The sequence below is a fragment of the Bufo bufo genome, chromosome 1 (assembly GCF_905171765.1).
Source record: "Bufo bufo chromosome 1, aBufBuf1.1, whole genome shotgun sequence".
Lineage (NCBI taxonomy): Eukaryota > Metazoa > Chordata > Amphibia > Anura > Bufonidae > Bufo > Bufo bufo.
Window position 1 is genome coordinate 423,065,857 of NC_053389.1, and position 25,089 is coordinate 423,090,945.

The 25,089-nt window shown below is 40.9% G+C and overlaps 1 protein-coding gene across 5 annotated transcripts in view; it reads right to left on the minus strand.

Moving 5' to 3' along the window:
- SH3TC2 (SH3 domain and tetratricopeptide repeats 2) overlaps nt 1-25,089 on the minus strand; it is a 114,489-nt gene that overhangs the window by 38,677 nt on the left and 50,723 nt on the right. For 4 of the 5 annotated variants that reach the window (XM_040406420.1, XM_040406413.1, XM_040406398.1 and 1 more), the window contains 6 exons: nt 19,215-19,358; nt 18,244-18,448; nt 14,715-14,791; nt 12,457-12,652; nt 9,081-9,214; nt 4,338-4,379 (listed from right to left, as the gene is read on the minus strand). In XM_040406420.1, the coding sequence (XP_040262354.1) occupies nt 4,338-4,379; nt 9,081-9,214; nt 12,457-12,652; nt 14,715-14,791; nt 18,244-18,448; nt 19,215-19,358 (798 nt within the window). The remainder of the gene's footprint in view (nt 1-4,337; nt 4,380-9,080; nt 9,215-12,456; nt 12,653-14,714; nt 14,792-18,243; nt 18,449-19,214; nt 19,359-25,089) is intronic. The other variant, XM_040406406.1, reaches the window with a different exon arrangement.

A 25,089-nucleotide genomic window follows, 5' to 3' on the forward strand; every position in this document is an offset into this window, starting at 1 on the left:
ACCACTTGCTGTCTCTTTCTGTTCTACTGCCACTAGCTGCAGGGGATATTTTACCAAATTCGGGCCCACCCTCTGTTGCTAAATTCTCCTTTGCCACACACAGAAACTCCAAAAATCATATTAATGTTAACTGCACATCCTCTCCAGTCCCTTTTAACTGCGCACTCTGGAACGCATGGTCGGTTCGAAACAAACTACCCACAATTCACGATTTCTTCCTCTCACAATTTCTGAACTTGCTGGCCCTTACATAAACCTGGCTTCAACCCTCTGACACTGCTTCCCCTGCTGCCCTATCCTATGGTGGACTTCACTTCTCCCATACCCCCAGACCGGATGACAGGCACGGTGGAGGAGTAGGCATACTACTTTCTCCACAGTGCACATTTCAGGTCATTTCCCCTGTACCCGCTCTCACATTCCACTCTTTTGAGGTTCACACCATTAGACTCTTCCTTCCATTCCCCCTGAGAGTTGTAGTTGTCTATCGTCCCCCAGGCTCCCCCCACCAATTTCTGGATCACTTTGCAGCTTGGCTTCCTCACGTCCTATCTTCTGAATCACCAACTCTTATTATGGGTGATTTTAATATCCCCATTGATGCTCCTAACTCCCCATCAGCCACTCACTTTCTTTAACCTCCTCTCTTGGCCTATCACAACTTTACTTCCTCTGCCACGCATGAACAGGGCAATATACTTGATCTAGTCTTTTACCATCTCTACTCAGGCTCAAACTTTAGTAACTTATCCTTCCCACTTTCTGACCAAAATCTTATTTCATTTACCATAAAGACCTCTCACTTTTCTCATGGCAATCCTACTTTTTACACTTACAGAAACCTACACACTATTAACTGCAGCAATTAACACCCTACAACTAGTTCTTACCCCAATCACTTCCCTTCCCTGTCCAGACTTGGATGCCAATCATTCCAACCAGACCCTCAAAACCACTCTAGATGAAGTTGCTCCAATATCAATCCGACCCTCTCGACACAGAATACGGCAACCCTGGCACACACCTGAAACACGTTTTCTACAGTGCTGCTCCAGATGTGCAGAACGCTTATGGAGAAAATCGAGAATATCAGCAGACTTCCTCCATTATAAATTTATGCTCAAAACATACAATTCGGCTCTCAACATTGCCAAACAAAAGTACTTCACCTCTCTAATATAACCCAAAATGACTCTTTGACACTTTTCATTCCCTTCTAAGCCCTAAGGTTCCAGAACCTGTCACTGACCTCTGTGCTGATGGCATGGCCACTTACTTCAGAGACAAGATTGGCAGTATCCGGCAGGAAATAATCTCCCAGTCCCCAAATAATTTCAATCCTCCTCCCTCTAATTCCTCCACATGCTCTCTCTCTCTTCTTTTGACCCTATAACAGAGGAAGAAGTCTCCAGGCTTCTCTCTTCTTCTCGACCCACAACCTGTAGCAGTGATCCTTTTTTATCACACCTCCTCCAGTCCCTGTCCCCGGCTGTCATCACTCACCTAACTACAATTTTCAACCTCTCTCTCTCTTCTGGTTTCTTTCTCTCCTCTTTAAACACTCTATTATAACCCCACTACTAAAGAAACCATCTCTTGACCCGACCTGTGCTGCTAACTACCGACCTGTTTCTAACCTCCCCTTCATCTCTAAACTCCTTGAACGTCTTGTCTACTCTCACATAATAAGTTATCTCTCTGCAAACTCTCTTCTTGAGCCCTTACAATCTGCCTTTCGCCCCCTCTTCACTTGACAGAAACTGCCCGTACTAAAGTGTCTAACAATCTCCTAACAGCAAAAAAAAAATCATGTCCTCTCTGTATCTAAAATGTAACCTCTCAAAAACTGAACTTCTTGTCTTTCCCCCATCTACTAACTCACCTAAACTTGATATTTCAATTTCGGTCTGCAGCACTATCATAACTCCTGGGCAGCACGCCCGCTGTCTTGGGGTCATATTTGACTCCGATCTTTCCTTTGTTCCCCATATTCAATCACTTACACGCTCTTGTCGTCTGCACCTCAAGAATATCACCAGAGTCCGCCCTTTTCTTACAGTGAAAACTGCAAAAACTCTTGTTGTTGCCTTAATTCATTCTTGTCTTGACTACTGCAAAGCATTACTAATCGGTCTCCCGCTCACTAAACTCTCCCCCCTTCAGTCTGTTCTAAATGCTGCAGCCAGGCTCATCTATCCATCCAACCTCTACTCTGATACTACTAGTCTATGCCAGTCACTTCACTGGTTGCCCATCCACCACAGAATACAGTTCGAACTTCTCACCCTCATCCACAAAGCTCTCCACAGTGCTGCATCTCCTTATATCTCCTCCCTCATCTCCATCTACTACCCTACTCATGCTCTCCGTTCTGTTAGCGACCTAAGATTAATAATCTCCATAATTCGTCCCTCTCACTCCCGTCTTCAAGACTTTTCTCATGCTGCACCTACTCTCTGGAATACTCTGCCCCGGAATACCAGGTCAATTCACAACTTCTCCACCTAAAAACGTGCCTTAAAAACACATCTTTTCAGGCAGGCTTATCAAGCTACCTAAAATGACTTTTCCCAGACTAAACCTTTCCCCCCACCAACTTCTCTGGCCTAAACTCGATCCTCTAGTAGTCCCAAACCCGAAGCAGATTGGCCGGCACCACTCCTGTCAGTTCAATAATGGCTCAAATCCTACTTATCACAGTCAACTACCTTATGTGTCACCCCCAATTCCTCATAGATTGTAAGCTCTTGCGAGCAGCGCCCTGACTAGTGTTTCAGTAACATATTAGCCAGTTACTTTTGCTTTGTACATGAACCCTATGAATTTGTAAAGCGCTGCGGAATATGGTGGCGCTATATAAATACATTTTATTATTTATTATTATTATTAGTCCTGACCCCACCGGGCTCCATAGTGGCTAGTTTCTTGCTGTTTTGAACAGCAGACACCTGGGGTTAATGTCTCTGATTGACGATAACACTGACAGCAAAAATGTAACCCCTTGATGTGACCACAATATCTGACAGCGGAAAACCGTGAGCCTTGCACTCCTGGGGCAGGATCACATTCCCCTTGTTGAGATTAAGGAAGGCATTCCTTACTGGTAATAGGCCTAAACCAGTACAAGCCTAAGAGGCCTATTACAGATATATTCCAATGCAGGTCTGCAGGTAGTCGCACTGCATTGGAATTTTCTGTTCAGTAATATACAGTATTAAATTCCATTACTGAATAAAAAAAAAAGGCATACAATCTAATGATTGAAAGTTCGGGTCCTCTTGGGGGCTAACAAAAAAAAAAAAAAAGAAAAAAAAGTTTCCCCTTTCCCCAAAATTTATAAAAAATAAATAAAATATCACAGGCAACACCTTGTCAGAAAACAACCATACTATTAAAATATAAAAATAATTATCCCATACAGTGAACAGCATAATGGAAAAAAATAATCAAAATGGATAATTCACCAGTTTTTGGTGACTCCCCCAAAAAATGTAATAAAAAGTGATCAAAAAGCCATACACACTCCAAAATGGTATCAATAAAACAACAGATCACCACCAAAAAGGAGTCCTACAAAAAACTTATGGGGCTCAGAATATGGCGATAAAGAGAAAAAAATAATTTGTTCCAAAGTTGTTGCTATTTTCAATATTAAAACACAGGAAAGACTATATGAATGTGATGTGGCTGTAATTGTTCTGACCCAGAGAATGATCGTAACAGGTCGATTTTACTGCACTGGGAAAGCTGTAGAAACAAAATCCTGTGGTGGAATTTTTTCCAATTCCCCCCCATTTTGAATTTTTTTTCAGTTTCCCACTTCATTGTATTCAATATTAAATGGTGCCATTAGAAAAAACTTGTCCTGCAAAAAAACAAGCCCTCATACAGCTATGTGAACCGAAAAATAAAAATTTTATGACTCTGGAAAGGCGAGAAGTAAATAGTGGAATCGGAAAAAAAGTTGGAAAATGGACTGACCCTAAAAGGGTTATACAGTTACACTTTAGATATACTGTATATAACATAAAATTAAACTCAAACTGAAGAAAAGAATGAAGGGTCGATACAGATGTTTACTAGTAATTGTTGGAGGACTGAAATTTCCTAGGGGAACAAATCTTTAGAAATAAACTTTGGTTTGGTTACACTGGTCCCTTTTCTATATTCATTGATTAATATTGTATACGCTTATTTACATGCCCTACTTGCTATGTCCGTGAGCTGTGGTTATAATAACAGTGTACATACACACACATTTTCCTTTTATAAGATTAAAACTAAATTCTAGTATCAGAAAATTATATTTACATCTATTATTTCATAATATATCTTACCTGGAGGCGATTTCAGATATATTTCAACTGGATCAAGACCATCTGCAAAAATGGCAAAGATTAGTAACAATACTACATGTGATTGTAAACATTATATGACTCCATGTGTGCAAGCTATGTATTATGCTTTACACATTGGGGAGATTTATCAAAACTAGTGTAAAGGAAAACTGCCTTAGTTGCCCATAACAACCAATCAGATTCCACCTTTCATTTTTTAGAGCTCCTTTGGAATATTACCAAATATTCACAGACATCACCAAATGCAAGGCCTTGTTAGCCTCTGGTTTGATGTTGTAGGATCAAAATGTTATGTAGACCTAATAATCTGTGCCAAAACGTTTTTTACATTTGCACAATGTCACCAAGCATGGAGGAACCAGGCATGGACACTAATTTATCACTAATTTCTCACTAATACTTGTTGAAAAGATATAGGTGTTGCCTAGGGTCCTGTACCACCAGAAGCATATCTACTATTACCTTTTGCTGTTTTTTATATATAAAACCAAACTACAGAGACCACCAGGGCAGTCTTTAACAAGGGGAAAAAGGGGAAGCTGCCCCGGGTCCAGTTGCTCCTAGGGGACCCAAAGCAGCTGCCTCTTGAGCCCTGCTGGCCACTGCCCCGGGTGTCAGGCTGTCAGCTACACAGGGGGTGCTGCCATGCCATGCCTGCCGGCACTCCAGGCAGCGTACTGTGAGAGCTGTGATTCTCTAGGACCTTAGATGACATCATCACCATGTGACCAATAACCTAGCAATATTACTGGTCACATGGCTATGAGGTCATCAAGGTCCTTTCTACCAGGAGTGTTGCTGTAGAAGTTTGCCTTAACTGTGGAGCTTTTTTTGTGAAGATTACATCAGAAAAAGGTGACAGGGGTTGTTATGCTAATATACTGTAAACTACTGTATAGTGGGGTGCTGTATAGTGTTGGGGCCTGTATACTGTGGGGGGCTGTATACTGTATACTGTGGGTGCTGTATATTGTGGAGTGCTATACTGCTGTACTGTATACTGTGGGGGGCTGTATACTGTGGGTGCTGTATATTGTGGAGTGCTATACTTCTGTACTGTAAAGTGTGGGGGGCTGTATAGTGTGGGGTGCTGTATCGTGTATAGTTTGGGGTGCTGTATATGGTGAGGTGCTATACTGCTCTACTGTATACTGTGGGGTGCTGTATACTGTGGGCTGCTATACTGCTCTACTATATACTGTGGGGTACTGTATAGTGTGAGGTGCTATACTGCATACTGTGTGGTGCTGTATACTATAGGGTGCTATACTGCATACTGTGGGTTGCTGTATACTAAAGGGTGCTATATTGCATACTGTGGGGTGCTGGGGTGCACTGTAACACTAGGGTGAGCCGAGCCCTGGTCTCCTTCCTGCAGAGCGGTGACCACTTCCAGCCTGAGCCCAGCTGCCCAGAGCACTAATCCTGAGCCGCTGGAGTCTTCAGAACTGGAAGTATTTACAGTCATTCACTGGACTCTACCAGATGTGTGGATTTTTTGTGTGTGTGTTTTGGTGGAGGGCGTGATTGCCTGCTAAGGTGTGGGAAGGCGGGATCCAGGGGGCCCAAGTAAATTTTTGCCCATGGTCCAATCAATATTAAAGACGGCTCTGGAGACCACACATGTAATACAAAAGCCTTCCTTATTGTGTCATATCCAAGACATACAATACATGCATATAGAAAAGTAATAAATAAAAAGCAGTGCAGATCAACGCTGTGAGAATGATAGCCCAATAATAATACGCGCCCAGAGGAAGCGAGGCGAAGCATACATCAGGGTTTTTCTGCCCCCCATCCTCCCCTTCTCCTGGTATGTTTATCTCATTTATCTCAGTGCTCTTTAACTTTTCTCTTTTGTGCCATCTGGTTCTATTCTAACCAGGAAGGCCATCCAGATTTCTGGATTATTAGCATAGTAGTTTGGTCTGATCACTTCCCTATTATAAATTAATGTCTATGATAATATGATAAAGTGTAGGGGATTGGATTCTAATACTATTTCTTTTGCTAATATGGCACTGGTGATTCAGTTTACATCTCTGTATTACTGGTTGAATGTTTAACATTACTAACCATATATCCTTAAGTGAGATGGACTAATATAATACATGCGGACCTAGAGCCCGGTGGGGCTATCATTCTCACAGCGTTGATCTGCACTGCTTTTTATTTATTACTTTTCTATATGCATATATTGTATGTCTTGGATATGACACAATAAAGAAGGTTTTTGTATTACATGTGTGGTCTCTGTAGTTTAGTTTTGTAGTTATGTTCCCACACATGATTCTTTATTTTAGGGCTGCTTTTGTTTGGTTTTCTTCTTCTTTTTTTATATATGCAATGAACCATGGATGAGTCAGGGTTAGCAATCCTAAATCGGCAGTTAGGTGTGGGCATAGCTCCTTGTTAGTCAGTCTAGAGTTAGCAGAGGAAGTGAGAAGAAGCTACATGTGCTCCACTATTCACAGGACTAAGCCAAAGTTCCAGAGAATGACCATCTCTGAGAATTTTTTCTACCATCTCTGTAGATAATTATTTATTTTACAGTACTCCAGAAAGGAAGAGACAAAAACAACTAAGAAGATCCAAAATCTGAATAGCTGAGCATTGGTGTCAGTTATTTGCTGCTTAACGGGGTTCTTCAGTTTGTTTTAACTGATGATCTATCCTCTGGATAGATCATCAGCATCTGATCGTCGGGGGTCCGACACCCTGGACCCCCGCCGATCAGCTGTTTGAGAAGGCAGTTGTGCTCCAGCAGCGCCGTGGTCTTCTCACTGTTTACCGCTGGCCCAGTGACGTCCCAACTAGTATCAACTAGCCTGGGCGGGGCTAAGCTCCATTCAAAGTGAACAGAGCTTAGCCGCTCCCAGGCCAGTTGATACAAGTTGTGATGTCACTGGGCCAGCGGTAAACAGTGAGAAGGCCGGGGCGCTGCTGGAGCGCCGCTGCCTTCTCAAACAGCTGATCGGCGGGGGTCCCGGGTGTCGGACCCCCGCCGATCAGATGCTGATGATCTATTCAGAGGATAGATCATCAGTTAAAATGAAACTGTAGAACCCATTAAAGGCTGATCGAGACTTTATTGAGAGGGACATGGCTAATACACCTTTCACACTTGAACATGCTCCTGGCCAACTGTATCTCAATCCTGTACCCCTCATTTAGGAATTACAGGCACCACCAGGAGTATTATTGCCAACCTTAGATTCTGGCAGAATCTAGAGAAGAAGGAGTACTACAATCCTCACCCTGGCCTATATCCATACATTGCTATATGAGGAGATTTTCACTGCAAATTATATTGAACTGTGTTTTGATACTGTTGGATGTACTAGAACTCCCATACTGCACTGCAAGTAAAGAGAGATTTATTTTCCTATAACTGGCCTGGTGTCTAACTCCAGCATCATACGCAGGTCACTGCACCTATATATCCTGCCTTGCACCCGTATAACACTTATTACACCAAGGGCACGCCAGCTATCATCAGGCAGGAGCCTCAACATCAGGGTGTGCCCCGAGGAAAGAAAGGGTACAACCTTCTATCACTCTCCCTGGCCCTAGGGAGCATTGGTTTGAGGATTGCCACTGTGAATAATCATTGGAGCCAGATCCATAATTACTTTCATCTTCCACTCAAACAGAGCTTGCGGCAATGACTTGACTGGCCCTCAGTTGAGGTGATCGCTGGGGGTCTAACACTGGCACCCCCATTCACCAATCACAATGAACGGGTTGCCAAGCACCTTGAGCAAATGTTGCAGTAGAGCACATGCATGACCACCACTCCATTTACTTCTATGAATCTTCTTTGGATGGGTGCCTAATGTTTTCAGGACAGCCTTTTTAAGGTTGCAGCCATTTATACTATTTTAACTGAGATGAAAATGTAATTACAAGACAGGGGACTTTCACATTCCTGTATTCTGTCAATAGACTGTCACACACAATTGACCCATTCAAAAACATGTTGAATTGAAATGAGTTGTCCCTTCTGGCGACCTCCTTGTACCCAGTTGACATCCATTGGCCACCTTTAGCTCCTTGCTCCCACTCATTCACTATAGAGATAGACCTTTAAATAATTCAATGATCATGTAATACCAGGTGATACTGGGTCCACCAGCTTGAGAACCAGGATGAGGAGTAATCGACCACCTAGGGCGCCATCTTGCCACAAGGGGAGAGGAGGTGGCACAATTTTTTTGTGTTAGAATCTCTTTTATTAGCAAGTGAAGTTGTTTTTAATGAATTTAACTCAAGGGGTGTAATTTACTTAATCTGCCTAGGTCAACCAAAATACTTAGTCCCAGCCCTGGTGGGAGCTGCCCTTTGTATTGGCTCTGTAATCTGGACCTTCCCTTCAAGATATTAAGATGTTAAGAAATTTACAGATGAGACAAACCATTTAACATTTGCCAAAGTCCTGCTGAAATCTTTAGTGCAGTGTATGGTCTGTGCGACAGTGCTTCCTGTGATAAAAGCTGTGTCGTGATGTGAGGAGGTGAATGAAAGGAAATGAACAGGCAGAGGATTAGATAAGGAGAGCGGCAGGGTCCCCTAACAGTACAACGGTAATGATATATTGTTATTCGTCTGTCAATATGCTGCTAAGCTAAATATTATATTGTCAATCCCATCAACATCCGCTTTGTTCCTCCTCGCCGCTCAAGGGTACATCTGTAATCAATAGTAATATATCACAGAACTCACCCAGTCTGTACACCGAGCTGATGTCTGTCTGAGCCAAGCTGCTCAGTAGCTCCACCGGGCCTTTCTGAGCATCTTCATCAAAGGAATTAAGGGAAATCTTCTCATCCTCACTAAGAAATAATAAATCCTTACCCCTGGAGGAATTCAATACAAATATGATAATGGTGGTTTCAAGTATGCAGTCACACGCTTTGCAGAAGAAATGGAGTACTCTCAGACTAATGGAAAAATCTTTAGGCCTACATGATACCTGTGCAAGGCTACTCTTCAGATCAGTAGGGTGCCTGTTTCATTAGCTTAAAGGGCATCTGTCAGCAGATTTGTACCTATAAAACTGGCTGACCTGTTACATGTGCGCTTGGCAGCTGAAGGCATCTGTGTTGGTCCCATGTTCATATGTGCCCACATTGCTGAGAAAAATGATGTTTTATTATATGTAAATGAGCCTCTAGGAGCAATGGGGGCGTTGCTGTTACACCTAGAAGCTCTGCTCTCTCTGCATTTTGAGTAGGAGGGCCATGCAGTGCAAACGTGATCACGCCTGGCCCTGACTTCTAAAGTCTCACACTGAGCCATGTGCTTCAGTATCCGGCGCAGGAACAGTACAGGAAAGAGGCTTGCATTACAGAAGAGAACTGCTGGTAAGCCTGTGCGGGATACTGAAGCGCACAGCGCAGCGCGAAACTTTGGGAGAAGTCAGGGTCACGTTTTCACTGCCGGGCCCTGCCGATCAAAGTGCAGAGTTGCAAAGAGAGCAGAGCCACTAGGAGTAACGGCAACACCCTTGTTTCTCCTAGAGGCTTATTTGCATATATATATAAATATTTTTCTCAGCAACGCAGGCGCATATGAAAATGGGACCAACACAGATGCCTTCAGCTGTCAAGTGCACGATCAGCCAGTTTCATAGGTACAAATCTGCTGACAGATGCCTTTAAAGGCACAGGCAATCAATATCTGATCATTGGGGGTTCAACTCCCAGCATCCCAACTGATCAGCTCCTGGAAGCTTCATCACACCTTCCCAAGCACAGTGCCGTTCAATGTTTAGTGGCTATATAACTTTTTTTAGACTGATAGTTTAACATCTTATTCTCTAATCTCTTCTTGAATCTCCTTTGCTGGTGGCCTGGTAATCTAGAAGTACTCATGTGATCAGTGTATGTTAGATTTACATTCAAGACGGCATTTCACTACAACAAGCTTTACTGTTTTCCCGAATGTTCGCGATGAACCATGTACAGAGGAAGTAGGTCCTGGCATGCAACATATGTAATCATTTAGACCACTTGATGACACAATTAACTTGATGTTTTAAAGGGATCTTGTCCTTTGCCATCCAGATTTGCACTGCAAACAATCAGGCAAATCACGATTATTTTATGAGCCGTTTCATGATGTCATTTACATTTAATAGCTTTGGCAATTTAGACGCTGAAAGTCTGGAAGAAGAAAACAAAAGCATTTTCCTAGGGAAAAAAAATCTGATTTCTATCAGTCCATGTATGCCTGTGAGAACCCTAATTCTTACAGTCTGCAGAGACTGATGTTAAATGGTAGTGCTAGGCAGAATTCTATTTTTATAGAAGCATTAGAAACCAGCAAAACATAAAAATGTTGCCATCTGTTAATATTTCTGTTATCCAAAAAATCTCAGTGCATGCTCATTAATATTTTGGACAACACATATTTTTGATTATAACAATACACAAAAGTCAAAAATCTAGACCTCTATTTTTTTCAATAAAATAGTGAGTTGGGTGAGGTTAGAGCTATAGCCCCACCAAGTGGACAATCTTAGTACAGCACATTTAGATGACTAATGAGTTGGTTGAATACCGCCACATCTTGCATGGCTGTATCTACCCTAGGCAGACCTACTATTATGGGGAAAGTGGTGGGAACAGGATTAGCAACTGCTTTAGGGTACTTTCACACTTGCGTTGTTGGATTCCGGCAGGCAGTTCCGTTGACGGAACTGCTTGCCGGATCCGGAAATCCGTATGCAAACGGATAGCATTTGTTTCCAAATCCGATGCGGCTGACAAATGCATTAAAACACCGGATCCGTCTCTCCGATGTCATCCGGAAAAACGGATCTGGTATTTATTTTTTTCACATTTTTAAAGGTCTTCGCATGAGCAGATTCCAGAACACTTGGTACCGGATCCGGCATTAATACATTTCAATGGAAATTAAAGCCAGATTCGGCATTCCGGCAAGTGTTCAGAAATTTTGGTCGGAGAAAATACCGCTGCAGTATTTTCCCTGGCCAAATACCGTAAAAATGACTGAACTGAAGACATCCTGATGCATACTGAATGGATTGCTTTCCATTCAGAATGTATTAGGATAAAACCAAAGCGTTTTTTTTTTCGGGTATTGAGCCCCCGTGACGGAACTCAATACCGGAAAACTTTAACGTTAGTGTGAAAGTACCCCAAGTCATTCAATTAGTGTTTGACTGCAGCTGCCACCAGGGGGCAATCACGGAACACAGAATTTTTTCAGCTTCCATTAAGTTCCCTTCTTAAATATTTCTACATTGATGCAGTTCTTTTTTTTTGTGTGCACTGGCTATTATTGCACCTTTTGTGATTTTTCAATAACTTTGTGGGCATTATTTTAACCAATGTAAAGTATTAGCATATGGATGTATACCTTTCTAGTGACATGCATGATCTTTGGAATCTGAAAACTTACTGATATTATGAATTATAGTGGGAATTAGCTTTCTTAATAACATGTTTTATCCCAACTGGGGATGGGTCCCTGCTGGATGTTTGCTATGGGGTCTATAATTCCAAGCCATATATAAAGCCATTTCCTTTATACATTATTTTCTAATTATTCATTATAATTCTTGAGCAGGGATGGATTGGCCATACAGGGAAATTTCCCAGTGGGCCGATGTCCAGATGGGCCGCTCGAGACCTCCTCACAGCCGCTAGCCAGGTACATAATGATTTGATGCTCACAGCATAATGCTAGGAGCATCAGGTACTTATTCACCTCGCCCAGCAGCCGCAGGAGCCCTTCAGAATTGAACTGTATCACTGTCCTCAGTATGGTGATGGGGCAATATTTTATGCTGTACTACGGTATGTTTTCCATGGGGCGGTATTTTTGCTGCACTGTGGTATTGCTGGCCTCACCTACTTCTGTTGTCCCTGCCTACTTGAGTTTCCTGCCTTCTGTGAATTTGGACTCGCCTACAACATGAAGCCACTTTTGGTTTTGTTTGCAATTTTAGGTTCCCTGTCCACCCCTGTTCCTATGTAAGCCGCTGTATGTGCCATTGTCTTTACATTACTTTCTACTTGCTCATAGCAATAGTAGATTAACAACAGCGATAATAAGCTGCAGAGGTACTTACAAAGGTTTTAAGCAGTTGGGATCAACATGTTTAGTTTGGACAAAGCCAGTGGCTCCAGTAGAAGGACATTTGCCCACAAACCACTTGAGTCCAGGTACAAAAAAGCCAACAACTTCAATGGCATCACCCCTGCAGTAGTTGAGCTCATCCCATCCTGTAGCTGAGTGGTTCTCTCTAGCAGTACATTGACCCAAACCTAAAAAAAATGAGAAATTGAGCTTGAGTTACACAAAGATTAACAAAATGCATGCAACAAACCATACGTTGGTGTGTAATGAACCGTATGAACTTGCTGCAATGCTTTCTGGATATTTCTTAATTGAAACTCAATAGTAGCCTTGGGGCTACTTTGGGGTCTCCTAAGGTTTCTCGGTATTCCATCTATGCCTAGTAGAGACATGGAATCCAACAAAACAAAGGCAAGAGGGCAAGAGTGGAGAACAACTATTTAATAGGAATGCATAATTTATGGCTCATAATAGTAACCAAATGAGATCCAGGAGCTAGAACGCCATATCCAGAATATGACAAAATCACCACATATGTGGGTGCATATGACTGACTATTAAGGGCAGGGCCGGCTCCAGGTACATGTGGGCCCTTGGGCGATAAATAGCAGTGGGCCCCCTTGTGGAATTTTTTTACATTTACATGTACCCCTCTGGCTCCCACACCGTATAAAGACCTCCAGTGGCCCCCCACACAGTATAATGACCCCCCAGTGGCCCCTCACACAGTATAATGACCCCACAGTGGCCCTGCATTTAAAATAATGACCCTCAGTCACCACCCATTCAGAATAATGACCCCCATTGGGCCCCACACTGGGGGTTATACTGTATGGAGGGGGCACTGGGGGTCATTATATTGTATGGGGTCACTGGGGGTCATTATACTGAATGGAGGGTCATTGGGGATCATTATACTAATTGGGGGGCACTGGGGTCATTATACTGTATAAGAGGCCTTCACTAGCTAAAACTGACTGGGCCCCACAGCAAATTTTTGTACGAATCTACTCTTTAATTTCTAGGAGTAAAAACAGAAGAATGGCATAATATAGAGTTCTAAGGAAAGATGCTGCAGAATTGTTATTTCATGAGGAATAAAGCCTTCACTCAAACAGATATGTCAGGAGAGGTGACGTGTCCACTTTAAGTGCACTTGTATCAGCTTCACTGAAACAATGGCTAAATTAAAGGCTATGTATACCTTCGGAGGCAATTTTTGTTTATGATTGCATGTTACTTGTTTTTAGCTAAATATAATTTTTTCAATTGACCTTTATTAAAAATATTGAGCTGTTCTGTCACAAAGGGTTAACTGCTTTTCTAACTGTGTGACTGGTAAATTCACTTCTATTAAACCTCATCTCTAAATTATTGAGAGGTCATAAACTCTTATTTAAGCCGCATTCTTATCAGTAAGATAAGAACTGAGCTATAATAAGTGTTTATAATGTCAGAGAGCAAAGATAAGGAGTCCGTCAGCTCCTGGTCTGATAGAAAAGACAGAAAATCCAAAGGGGGCTACTCGAACATGTCAGCTCTGTACAGAAAAAAAAGAGCCATACTTTTAATAAAGAAGATCAATTTAAAAAAATGTTTTTAGCTCAAAATGAGTACAATGCACTAATTTAAAAAAATGCCCCCAAAGTGTACATAACCTTTAAGAAATGAGTGGGAGACAAATTACAAAATGGTTCTATTCAAGAAGGGATTTCTGGAATGTACATTGATGCCCTTCTAGACACATTAGCACATCTGTACATCTAGCTGTGCCTAGTACTGTTGATAGGTGGGGACCCAGAGGCTGGAACTCTAATTGATCACACCTTGGTGACCTCTCCTGAGGATAAGCTATCTATGTGTACCTATAAAATGGCACAACTTGCGAGGCCGAGAGGAAAGTGCCTTAAATAGTGCATCTTATTACAGTGCCAGTATGCAGGCTACATGAACATTTCTGTCTCCTGTAAAATCATATACTGCGAAAGCATCACCGCTGTTGCAATGGATAATATTATTCTTGCGTTTGCTAAAAGTGATAGGTCATTATAAAGTGATTTGCTTGCCGTACTTTCAATGCAAATGTTTATGAATAGATTTTCATCATAATCCATTATACAAACAGTCTTGGCTTCACTGTAGGAACATGATGATACTGAGCAGTACAAAGGGAGATTGTGCTGAAAGTAATTGATACATACAGGACTGTAACCATAGCATGTCTGTGTGTGGTGTGGTAAGGAACTTTACCTATTGGCTGAGAGGTAATGTTCCGGCAGTTCTGCTCTGTCACGTTACAGGACATCGGGTATGTTTTCAGAAACCATCTGAAGGAAATACATCAAATCTTATCAGCTCATCTTACTGTACATCCTTAGTAATCAGAAAAGTGGAGAATTTCGAAAAACATTAAAAAAAATATCTAACAGAAGGCTATACAGTATATGACAATAATAATATGCATTATGGACATTTCTTATATTATACTTTTGGCCACAATCAGTAATGTACTTTGTGGAATGAATAAGAAGATTCTTGTTTAGCCCAGTGTGCAATCTAGGAAATATGTGGCGACTTGGCTGATTAAACTCACTGATCATTCAGGGATTTATGATGCTGTGAGTTCTAGCTCAACCATGGATCTACTGTCATGTGCTCCAATGAATCTGTGAGTAGGGGACAGTAGACCAGTGGTGGGGCTACATCTCACAGCATCATTGTTCACTATGAAACAGTGAGTTTGTGTTGGTCAAGCCACAGTCGGTCCATGAAATTAAGCCATCACACATACTGGACTCATATGAAACTGGCCATAAGCTGAAAGCTAGAGATGAGTGAGTATGAGAACAATTGCTCTCCTGCTGTTTCGCCAACAGTTGAAATTCCTACTAGATTTTTATTACAGAAAGTATTGCTATAGCATTTTTCCCTTTTTTTGTGTTAAAAAGCCATGTTTTTCAACCTTAATTTTATTTAAAAAAAATTCACAAACGTGTGGCTTTTTAAACATTTTTTTACTGTGATATTTTATGCAGGCATTTTTCAACTGGCAAAGAGAACCCTAAAAGAAAAGTGTCTGAAAAATCCATACCTAGAGCATGCTGTGTTTTGTCAAAAATGTCAAACACAACTCCAAAAATGGCATGCAAAAAAAAAAAAAATCACTTTGGAGGAGATATATCAAACTGGTGTAAAGGATAACTGGCTTAGTTGCTCATATCAATAAGAGCGATCCTTTCATATTCCAAAGGAGCACAAAAAAATGAAGGGTGGAATTGGTTGCTAGGGGCAAGTAGGCCAGTTTACCTTTGCAACAGATTAATCTCTGCATTTGTCTGTAGTGAATTTCATAACATCTGGACACAAAAAAAGCTGCAAAAATGATGAAAAAAAATGTTAAAAAAATTGTAAAAGTGAAAAAAAAAACACAACGGAGTAGGTTTACTATTGCAAATGTGTTATGCTGGCTATACAACATGAGAGAAAAGTTGGCCAGCTGTTTGAAAAACTAGCAGAAATGATTATTCATGATCGGCAACAGCAAGGTCTTGTCTGCCGTAAACGTAATTGGCCATGCTGGAAAATTTCATCGAACCTTGGCCATCTTTATGGCATGACCTGCCGAGTTACAAAGGGTGAAATCCGCAGTGGAACTTCACAGCATAAAATGACATGCTGTGGGTTTAAAACTTATACTGCAGATCAGTTTCCACTTCTGAATTTTTTCAGCCTACAGTTCTGTGAACTGTTAAAGGGACTCTGTCACCACTTTCTAACCCCCCCCCTTTTAAAAGTATTGTTATCTCCATGGCGCCCCTGTGATTACAAAGGTGTTGTTAGAAGATAAATTCGCCGTCTCCTTTTGATAAAAAGAGCTTTTATCTAACCTGTCAATCTTCTTGATAAGGTGCCCAGGGCGTTTCTGTTGGTCTCAAGCTGCCGCCCGCCGCCGCCGCCGTTGGTGCCCAGCTCCTCCCCTGATCCTTTCAGCGCCGCCTGAATGTAATGAAATACGCCTCCGGCTCTCGCTCAGTGCCCCCTCCTCCTTTTCAAAGATCCCGCGCGTGCGCACAGGCCTGTGCCTGATGCGCCCGTGCGGACATTTAGAATCAGCCTCATCAGACGAGCACTGCAGCCAGCCACTCAGAGCCTGCCAAGCGCTGTATGGAGCCGCACGTCTGCCCACAGCTGATTTCAAAGACCCACAGAGGACTATATTATATCCCCCTTTTCTCCACTCCATATTTGTGCGCACGCGCGGGATCTTTGAAAAGGAGGAGGGGGCACTGAGCGAGAGCCGGAGGCGTATTTCATTACATTCAGGCGGCGCTGAAAGGATCAGGGGAGGAGCTGGGCACCAACGGCGGCAGCGGCGGGCGGCAGCTTGAGACCAACAGAAACGCCCTGGGCACCTTATCAAGAAGATTGACAGGTTAGATAAAAGCTCTTTTTATCAAAAGGAGACGGCGAATTTATCTTCTAACAACACCTTTGTAATCACAGGGGCGCCATGGAGATAACAATACTTTTAAAAGGGGGGGTTAGAAAGTGGTGACAGAGTCCCTTTAAGTGTGAACTTACCCAAAAGTACCATGGACATGTTATATCACATTTCTTCTACTGTACTGCATCAATTATGTAGGGGGGGAAATTCCAGTTTGTTTTTATTGCATTTTTTTCATTTTGCTTCTGCAGCTTGACTGTGTTCCAATACAGAGCATGCTGCAGAATGCCATTCAGTGCTACAGCTAACAGCTCATCTCTATCCCCTCTTTCTCAGATTTGATTAGAATTTAGAAAATGCTCACTAAGGCCTCTTTCACACTACCGTTTTTTTTTCCGTTTTGCGGTCCGTTTTTTGCGGTCCGTATACGGTCCGTATACGGAACCATTCATTTCAATGGTTCCGCAAAAAAAACGGAATGTGTTCCGTATGCATTCCGTTTCCGTATTTCCGTTTTTCCGTTCCGTTGAAAGATAGAACATGTCCTATTATTGCCCGCAAATCACGGTCCGTGGCTCCATTCAAGTCAATGGGTCCGCAAAAAAAACGGAACACATACGGAAATGCATCCGTATGTCTTCCATTTCCGTTCCGTTTCCATTCCGTTTTTTCTGAAACATCTATTGAAAATGTTATGGCCAGCCCAATTTTTTCAATGTAATTACTGTATACTGTATATGCCATACGGAAAAACGGAACGGAACGACGGGACGGAAACGGAAACACAACGGAACCAAAAAAACGGAACAACGGATCCGTTAAAAACGGAACGCAAAACACTGAAATGGACATACTGTAGTGTGAAAGAGGCCTAAAGAGGAGAACTAGGGAGAGAAGATGAGCTGCCAGAAAGTCCATGGCATTCTGCGGCTTCCTATGTATTGGAATAGATGCAAGCTGCAGAAGCCAAGCAGATCAAAATGTTTAATAAAATCCCACTTTTTTGTTACATAATTGATATAATGCAATAAAAAAAGTTTACCAAAGGTATCCACAGCCTTAAGCTATATATGCATGTATGTATTTCTACTGTATCTAGGTGTCTATAGGCCAATTACCACAGCTGAACAGGGTATTGCTCCAATTGTGCCTTGTTTGACAAGTTGTTACACTCAGGACCCCTAGGCCATGCCTCTTTTCCTATATACTCTACAAGTGCAACAAGTGTAAATAAATAATTGGGCATTTTATCTAATATCCGCCATTATCTGCACACATTTCCGTCACATATGGCAGATTTTCCCAGTTCCTCATGAAACCTTGAAAAGCACTTACTGGTAGAAAGGATGCGGGAGCGGCTCCACTGCTATAATTGGCAGTAAGCCACGTTCTCCTGTGCTTAATGACTGTCCTTCCCATGACGACTCATCACCAACATCTTTAACATATACCACATCATTGACAGACACTGCTAAGAATTCTTTCTCTGTCTCCACTTGTGCACTGGCATCATGTACCACGGCTCTTGCATAAAAGCACCCTAAAATGAAAAATAATAAACATTAGTTACTTCGACAATCATTGTAAGCTACAGTATGACAAAGCAATAGGCATGACCTGACCTTTCATATGAGGGGTATGGCATACAAACTATACAGGGTGGTGCATGCTACCCATGGGCAGTCAGTTTGAAATTAGATCTAAATGTCACTTCATAAGAGTCCTATGGGCCTGAAACAATGGCTAAACTAATTTGTGAGTTAATAACCGCTCATGAGCAGCGTAAGGCTACTTTCAGATCTGCGCTTTCCCTTTCCGCTATTGAGATCCGTCACAGGATCTCAATAGCGGGGGGAAAACGCTTCCATTTTGTCCCCAATTATTGTCAATGGGGACATAACTGAATTGAACGAAATGAAGTGCACCAGAATGCATTCCGTTCCGTTTGGTTGCACCCCCATTGCAGACAGAATAAGCTGCAAGCAGCGTTTTTCTGTCCGCGATGTGGTGCGGAGAAAGATGGATCCGTCATGACTCACAATGTATGTCAATGGTGCCAGATCCATTTTCTCAGACACAAAAGAATCCGTTCGCCATTGACTTACAATAGTTTTAGTGACGGATCCGTTTTAGCTATTTTACAGATAATACAACCGGATCCATTCATAACAGATGTAGCTCATTGTATTATTATAACAAAAGCGTTTTTGCTGATCCATGACGGATCAAGTAAAAACGCAGATGTGAAAGTATCCTAAGAACGCTGTAACACGTACTGTAAACCAACATGAAACGTCTTCTCTTACCTTCTTGAAGAAGCAAACCAAGATATAATGTTGCCAATTCATCTTGATTTACAGATACTTGTATCTCAGTGTCTTCAACCAAGGCAGTGTTCAACCAGTACCTCTCATCAAACAGCAGATGTTCCAGAGTGCAAGCCACTATGCCTAGTGTAGCATAACACATTCCACATTATATTCACAGATGTCAGACATTCATGTACAATGATATAACAGAGGAATTCCCTTAGGACTATGCTATGACTATGATCAAACAATCATTATATGTTGCTGGGTATGTGGCCAAAAAGAAACAAAATAATAATACATTATTATGTAGAGCAGCAGGATGTATGGTACGTGCTCTGTTGTGTGATGACTGGAATTATACTGACATCTAGTGGCACAAGAGAGAATTTACAGGCATCTTCTTTCAAACTATCTGCTTTTATTTTACAGCATTATGCCATCAAGTCTCCGGCATACATACAACACTAAACATGCATAATAAAAAATGGAAAAATGGGTTATCCCATGACTAATGTAAAAAATCTGAGCATGATATAGTAAATGACAACCTCTTTCTAACAAAGCTAGAACCAGTCCTGTACTTGGTATGGATCCAGAGATCTCCACATTCATTGCTCTGCTAGATTTATATCAAGCTGACAGCTCAAGGGGAGTGTCTTTTCTGCTGCAGCTAAGGGAATGTGTCCATGTTCTCCCTATCACAGCTCAAGAGGCAGTTAACCCCTTCAGGACCCTGCCATTTTTCACCTTAAGGACCAGGCCATTTTTTGCAAATCTGACATGTGTCACTTTATGTGGTGATAACTTTAAAACGCTTTTACTTATCCAGGCCATTCTGAGATTGTTTTCTCGTCACGTATTGTACTTCATGACAGTGGTAAAATTGATTCAAAAAAATAATTTTTATTTATAAAAAAAAAAAAAAAAAATGTACCAAAAATTTGGAAAAATTAGCAAATTTACAAATTTCAATTTGTCTACTTTTATAATAGATAGTAATACCTCCAAACATAGTTATTACTTCACATTCCCCATATATCTACTTCATGTTTGGATCATTTTATTTATTTTTTGGGGACGTTAGAAGGCTTAGAAGTTTAGAAGCAAATCTTGAAATTTTTACGAAAATTTCTAAAACCCACTTTTTCAGGACCAGTTCAGGTCTGAAGTCACTTTGTGAGGCTTACATAATAGAAACCACCCCAAAATGACCCCATTTTACAAACTACACCCGTCAAGGTATTCAAAACTGATTTTTACAAACTTTGTTAACCCTTTAGGTGTTCCACAAGAATTAATGGAAAATAGACATAAAATTTCACTTTTTTGGCAGATTTTCCATTTGAATCCATTTTTTCCCAGTTACAAAGCAAGGGTTAACAGCCAAACAAAACTCAATATTTATGGCCCTGATTCTGTAGTTTACAGAAACACCCCATATGTGGTTGTAAACTGCTGTACGGGCACATGGCAGGGCGCAGAAGGAAAGGAATGCCATATGTTTTTTTAGGAAAGCAGATTTCACTGGGATAATTTTAAGCTGTCATGTCACAATTCATTACCCCCTGATGCACCCCTAGAGTAGAAACTCCAAAAAAGTTACCCCATTTTACAAACTACACCCCTCAAGGTATACAAAACTGATTTTGCAAACTTTGTTGACACTTTAGGCCAGGGGTGGCCAACCTGTGGCTCTTGAGCCACATGCGGCTCTTTGCTTCTTCAAGTGAGGCTCTAGCTGTGAAGCCAGGGAGCAGTCAGGCCGGCTATATTTCCGCCCCATGCTCAGATCTCTTTTCCTGATCGGGCACTGTTACTACTTTGCAGCTCCAGCTCACTCTCCACTACATCCTGATGCACACAGTGTGAAAACGTAGTATGTGGAGACACGCACTATGACCTGACGTTGTGCTCATCAGGTCACAGTGGAGAGCGTGTCAGACCTGCAGAGTAGCAGATGCCCGAGCAGGAGAGGGAAGAGATTTTTTTAAATGATAGAACTGAGCATGGGAGGTTCTTGTCTGAGCATGGGGGGGTCCTGATCTGAGCAATGGGGGCCTGATCTGAGCATGAGTGGGAAGATCTGAGTATGAGGGTTCAGATTTGAGTATGGGGGCAGATCTGATCATGGGGGTCTTGTTTGAGCATGGGTTGGTCAGGTCTGAGCATGGGGGGTCAGATCTGAGAAGGGGGAGATCTGAGCATGGGGGGGGGATCTGAGCACTGAGGGTCTGACACTGGGAGTCTGATTTGTGTTGTCTGATCCGAGCATTGGGGGGTCTTATTTTGGGGGTCTGAGTTGGAGGTCTGATGAGGTTAGGGGATCTTATTGTAGGTCAGATTAGGATTGGGGATCTGATTTAAGAGTCTGATCTGTGGTCTGATGAAAAATATATTTTTTCTTTTTTTCTCTGCTAATGAAAAATAAGAAAAATATATATTTTTTGCAGATCTCAGATCGGTTGAAAAATATTTTTTTTAATCTTATTTTTCTTTGTTAACTTGTGTGTAAATGTATAGCTTGTGGCTCCTGGTAGTCATACTTTTTTTGGGGGGCTCTTTGTGTATGTAAGGTTGGCCACCCCCTGCTTTAGGCGTTTCACAAGAATTTCACTTTTTTGGCAGATTTTCCATTTTATTCAATTTTTTTCTAATTACAAAGCAAGGGTTAACAGCCAAACAAAACTCAATATTTATGGTCCTTATTCTGTAGTTTACAGAAACACCCCATATGTGGTCATAAACTGCTGTACGGGCACACGGTATGGCGCAGAGGGAAAGGAATGCCATATGGTTTTTGGAAGGCAGATTTTGCTGGACTGGTTTTTTGACACCATGTCCCATTTGAAGCCCCCCTGATGCACCCCTAGAGTAGAAACTATAAAAAAGTGACCCCATTTTGGAAACTACAGGATAAGGTGGCAGATTTGTTGGTACTATTTTTAGGGTACAGATGATTTTTGGTTGCTCTATATTACACTTTTTGTGAGGCAAGGTAACCAAAAAAAAGCTGTTTTGGCACTGTTTTTATTCTTTGTTATTATTGTAAATAACAAAGAATAAAAACAGTGCCAAAACAGCTTTTTTTTTTGTCTCACAAAAAGTGTAATATAGAGCAACAGCTTTTTTTTTGCCTCACAAAAAGTGTAATATAGAGCAACCAAAAATCATCTAACAGGCTAGATCATGAGCTATTTTTTATAGAACAGGTTGTTATGGACCCGACAATACCAAATATGACAACTTTTTTGGTTGTTTCAGTTTTACATAATAAAGCATTTTTTTTTATAAAAGATTTTTTGGGCGACTGTCTTATGTAGGGGCTAATTTTTATCGTTGCATATGACTTTTTGATCGCTTGGTATTACACTTTTTGTGATGTAAGGTGACCAAAAAATGGCTTATTTTATGCTGTTTTATTTAAAAAATTTACGGTGTTCATCTGAGGGGTTAGGTAATGTGATATTTTTATGGAGTAAGTTGTTATGGAAATTCCAAATATGTATATTTATTTATTTATTAAAGTTTTACACAATAACAGCATTTAAAAAAAAAAATCATGTTTTAGTGTCTCCATATTCTGAGAGCCATAGTTTTTTTAAATTTTTGGGCAATTGTCTTATGTAGGGGCTAATTTTTTGCGGGATGAGATGACGGTTTGATTGGTATGATTTTGGGATGCTTATGACTTTTTGATCGCTTGGTATTACACTTTTTGTAATGTAAGGTGACAAAAAAAATTGCTGATTTGACACCGCTTTTTTTTTTTTTTTACGGTGTTCACCTATGGGGTTAGATAATGTGATATTTTTATAGAGAAGGATTATTTGGATGTGGCAATACCTAATATGTATACTTTTTTATTTATTTCAGTTTTACACAATAATATGTTTTTTGAAACAAACAAAAAAATCATGTTTTAGTGTCTCCATAGTCTGAGAGCCATAGTTTTTTTATTATTTGAGCAATTGTCTTAGGTAGGGTATCATTTTTATGGGATGAGGTGACGGTTTGATTGGCACTATTATGAGGTGCGTATGATTTTTTGATCTCTTGCTATTAAGGTGACAAAATGGTGACAAAATGTTTTTTTACACAATTTTTATTAGATTTTTTTATGGTGTTCACCTGAGGGGTTAAGTCATGTGATATTTTTATAGAGCATGTTGTTACGGACGCCGGCGATACCGAATATTTTTACTTTTCTTATTTATTTAAGTTTTATACGCTAATATCATTTTTGAAACAAAAAAAAAAATCATGTTTTAGTGTCTCCATAGTCTGAGAGCCATACCTTTTTTAATTTTTGCGGGATGAAATGACGGTTTGATTGGTACAATTTTGGGGTGCATATGACTTTTTGATCGCTTGCTATTACACTTTTTGTGATGTAAGATGACAAAATGGCTTTTTGACACCATTTTTTTTTTAAGGTGTTCATCTGAGGGGTTAAAGCATATGATATTTTTATAGAGAAGGTTGTTACGGACGCGGGGATACCTAATATGTATACTTTTTTTTTATTTATTTAAGTTTTATATACTAAGATTTTTTTAACCAAAAAAAAAAAATGTTTTAGTGTCTCAATAGTCTAAGAGCCATAGTTTTTTTAAATTTTTGGGCGATTGTCTTAGGTAGGATCTCATTTTTGCAGGATGAGATGACGGCTTGATTGGTACAATTTAGGGGTGCTTATGACGTTTTGATCGCTTGCGATTACACATTTTGTGATGTAAGGTAAGAAAAAAATATCTTTTTTTACACCGTTTTTTTTTTTTACGGTGTTCCCTTAAAGGGGTTATCCCACTTAGCAGTTTCATACTTACCTGCTGCCACCGCGCGTTCACTTCTTGGATTCTGGCTGGGGGCGGGCTTCATCTTGATTGAAGTCTTCTCCCGGCCGGGCCGCGCGCTGGACTGAACGCGCACGCTGCCGCGCATGCGCAATGTGACTTATTTCTGGCCAGTATAGTACAGAGCCGGCGTGCGCGTTCGCAGCTCTGTACTATTCTGGCCGGGAAGAAGTCACCGTCGCGCATGCGCGGCAGCGTGCGCGTTCAGGACAGCGAGTGGCCCGGCCGGGAGAAAAGAAGAAGTCTTCTGGGCAAGCGCGACCATCGGGATTTTGCGAAAGAGCGGTGGTCGTAACCAGGGGAGACCGAGTCACAACAATAAGGTAAGTGGGGATGAATTTTCTCCTAATCGGTGGGAATTTGTTAATAAAGTATATTTACAAAAATGATCACTGTCAAATCACTAACAGATTTAACAGTGATCATTATGATGGGATAACCCCTTTAAGGGATTAGGTCATGTGGTATTTTTATAGAGCAGGTTGTTACCGATGCGGCGATATCTAATGTGTATACTTTTTTAATTTTTTTTACATTTAACACAATAAAAGCATTTTTTTTAAAAAAAAATCATGTTATAGTGTCTACATAGACTGAGAGTAATAGTTTTTTATTTTTTGGGCGATTGTCATATGTAATGGCTCATTTTTTGCGGAATGAGGTGACGGTTAGATTATTATATTATAGACTATTTTGGTGGCATACGCCTTTTTGATCGCTTGGCGTTGCACTTTTAGTGATGTAAGGGGACAAAAATGGCTTTTTTTTTTTTACACAGTTTGTATTTATTTTTTTATGGTGTCTATCGGACGGGGTAGATCATGTGATATATTTATAGAGCCGCGCTACCTAATATGTGTGTATTTTCTTTTTTTTTCTCTATTTTTTATTATAAAATCAGGGGTAATGGGAGTTTTTTCTGTTTTTAACTTGAAACTTATTTTTTTTAAATTGAAAACACTCTTTTTTACATTTTTTTTTAAAACTTTATTTCTGTCTCAGTCTGGGACTTCAAC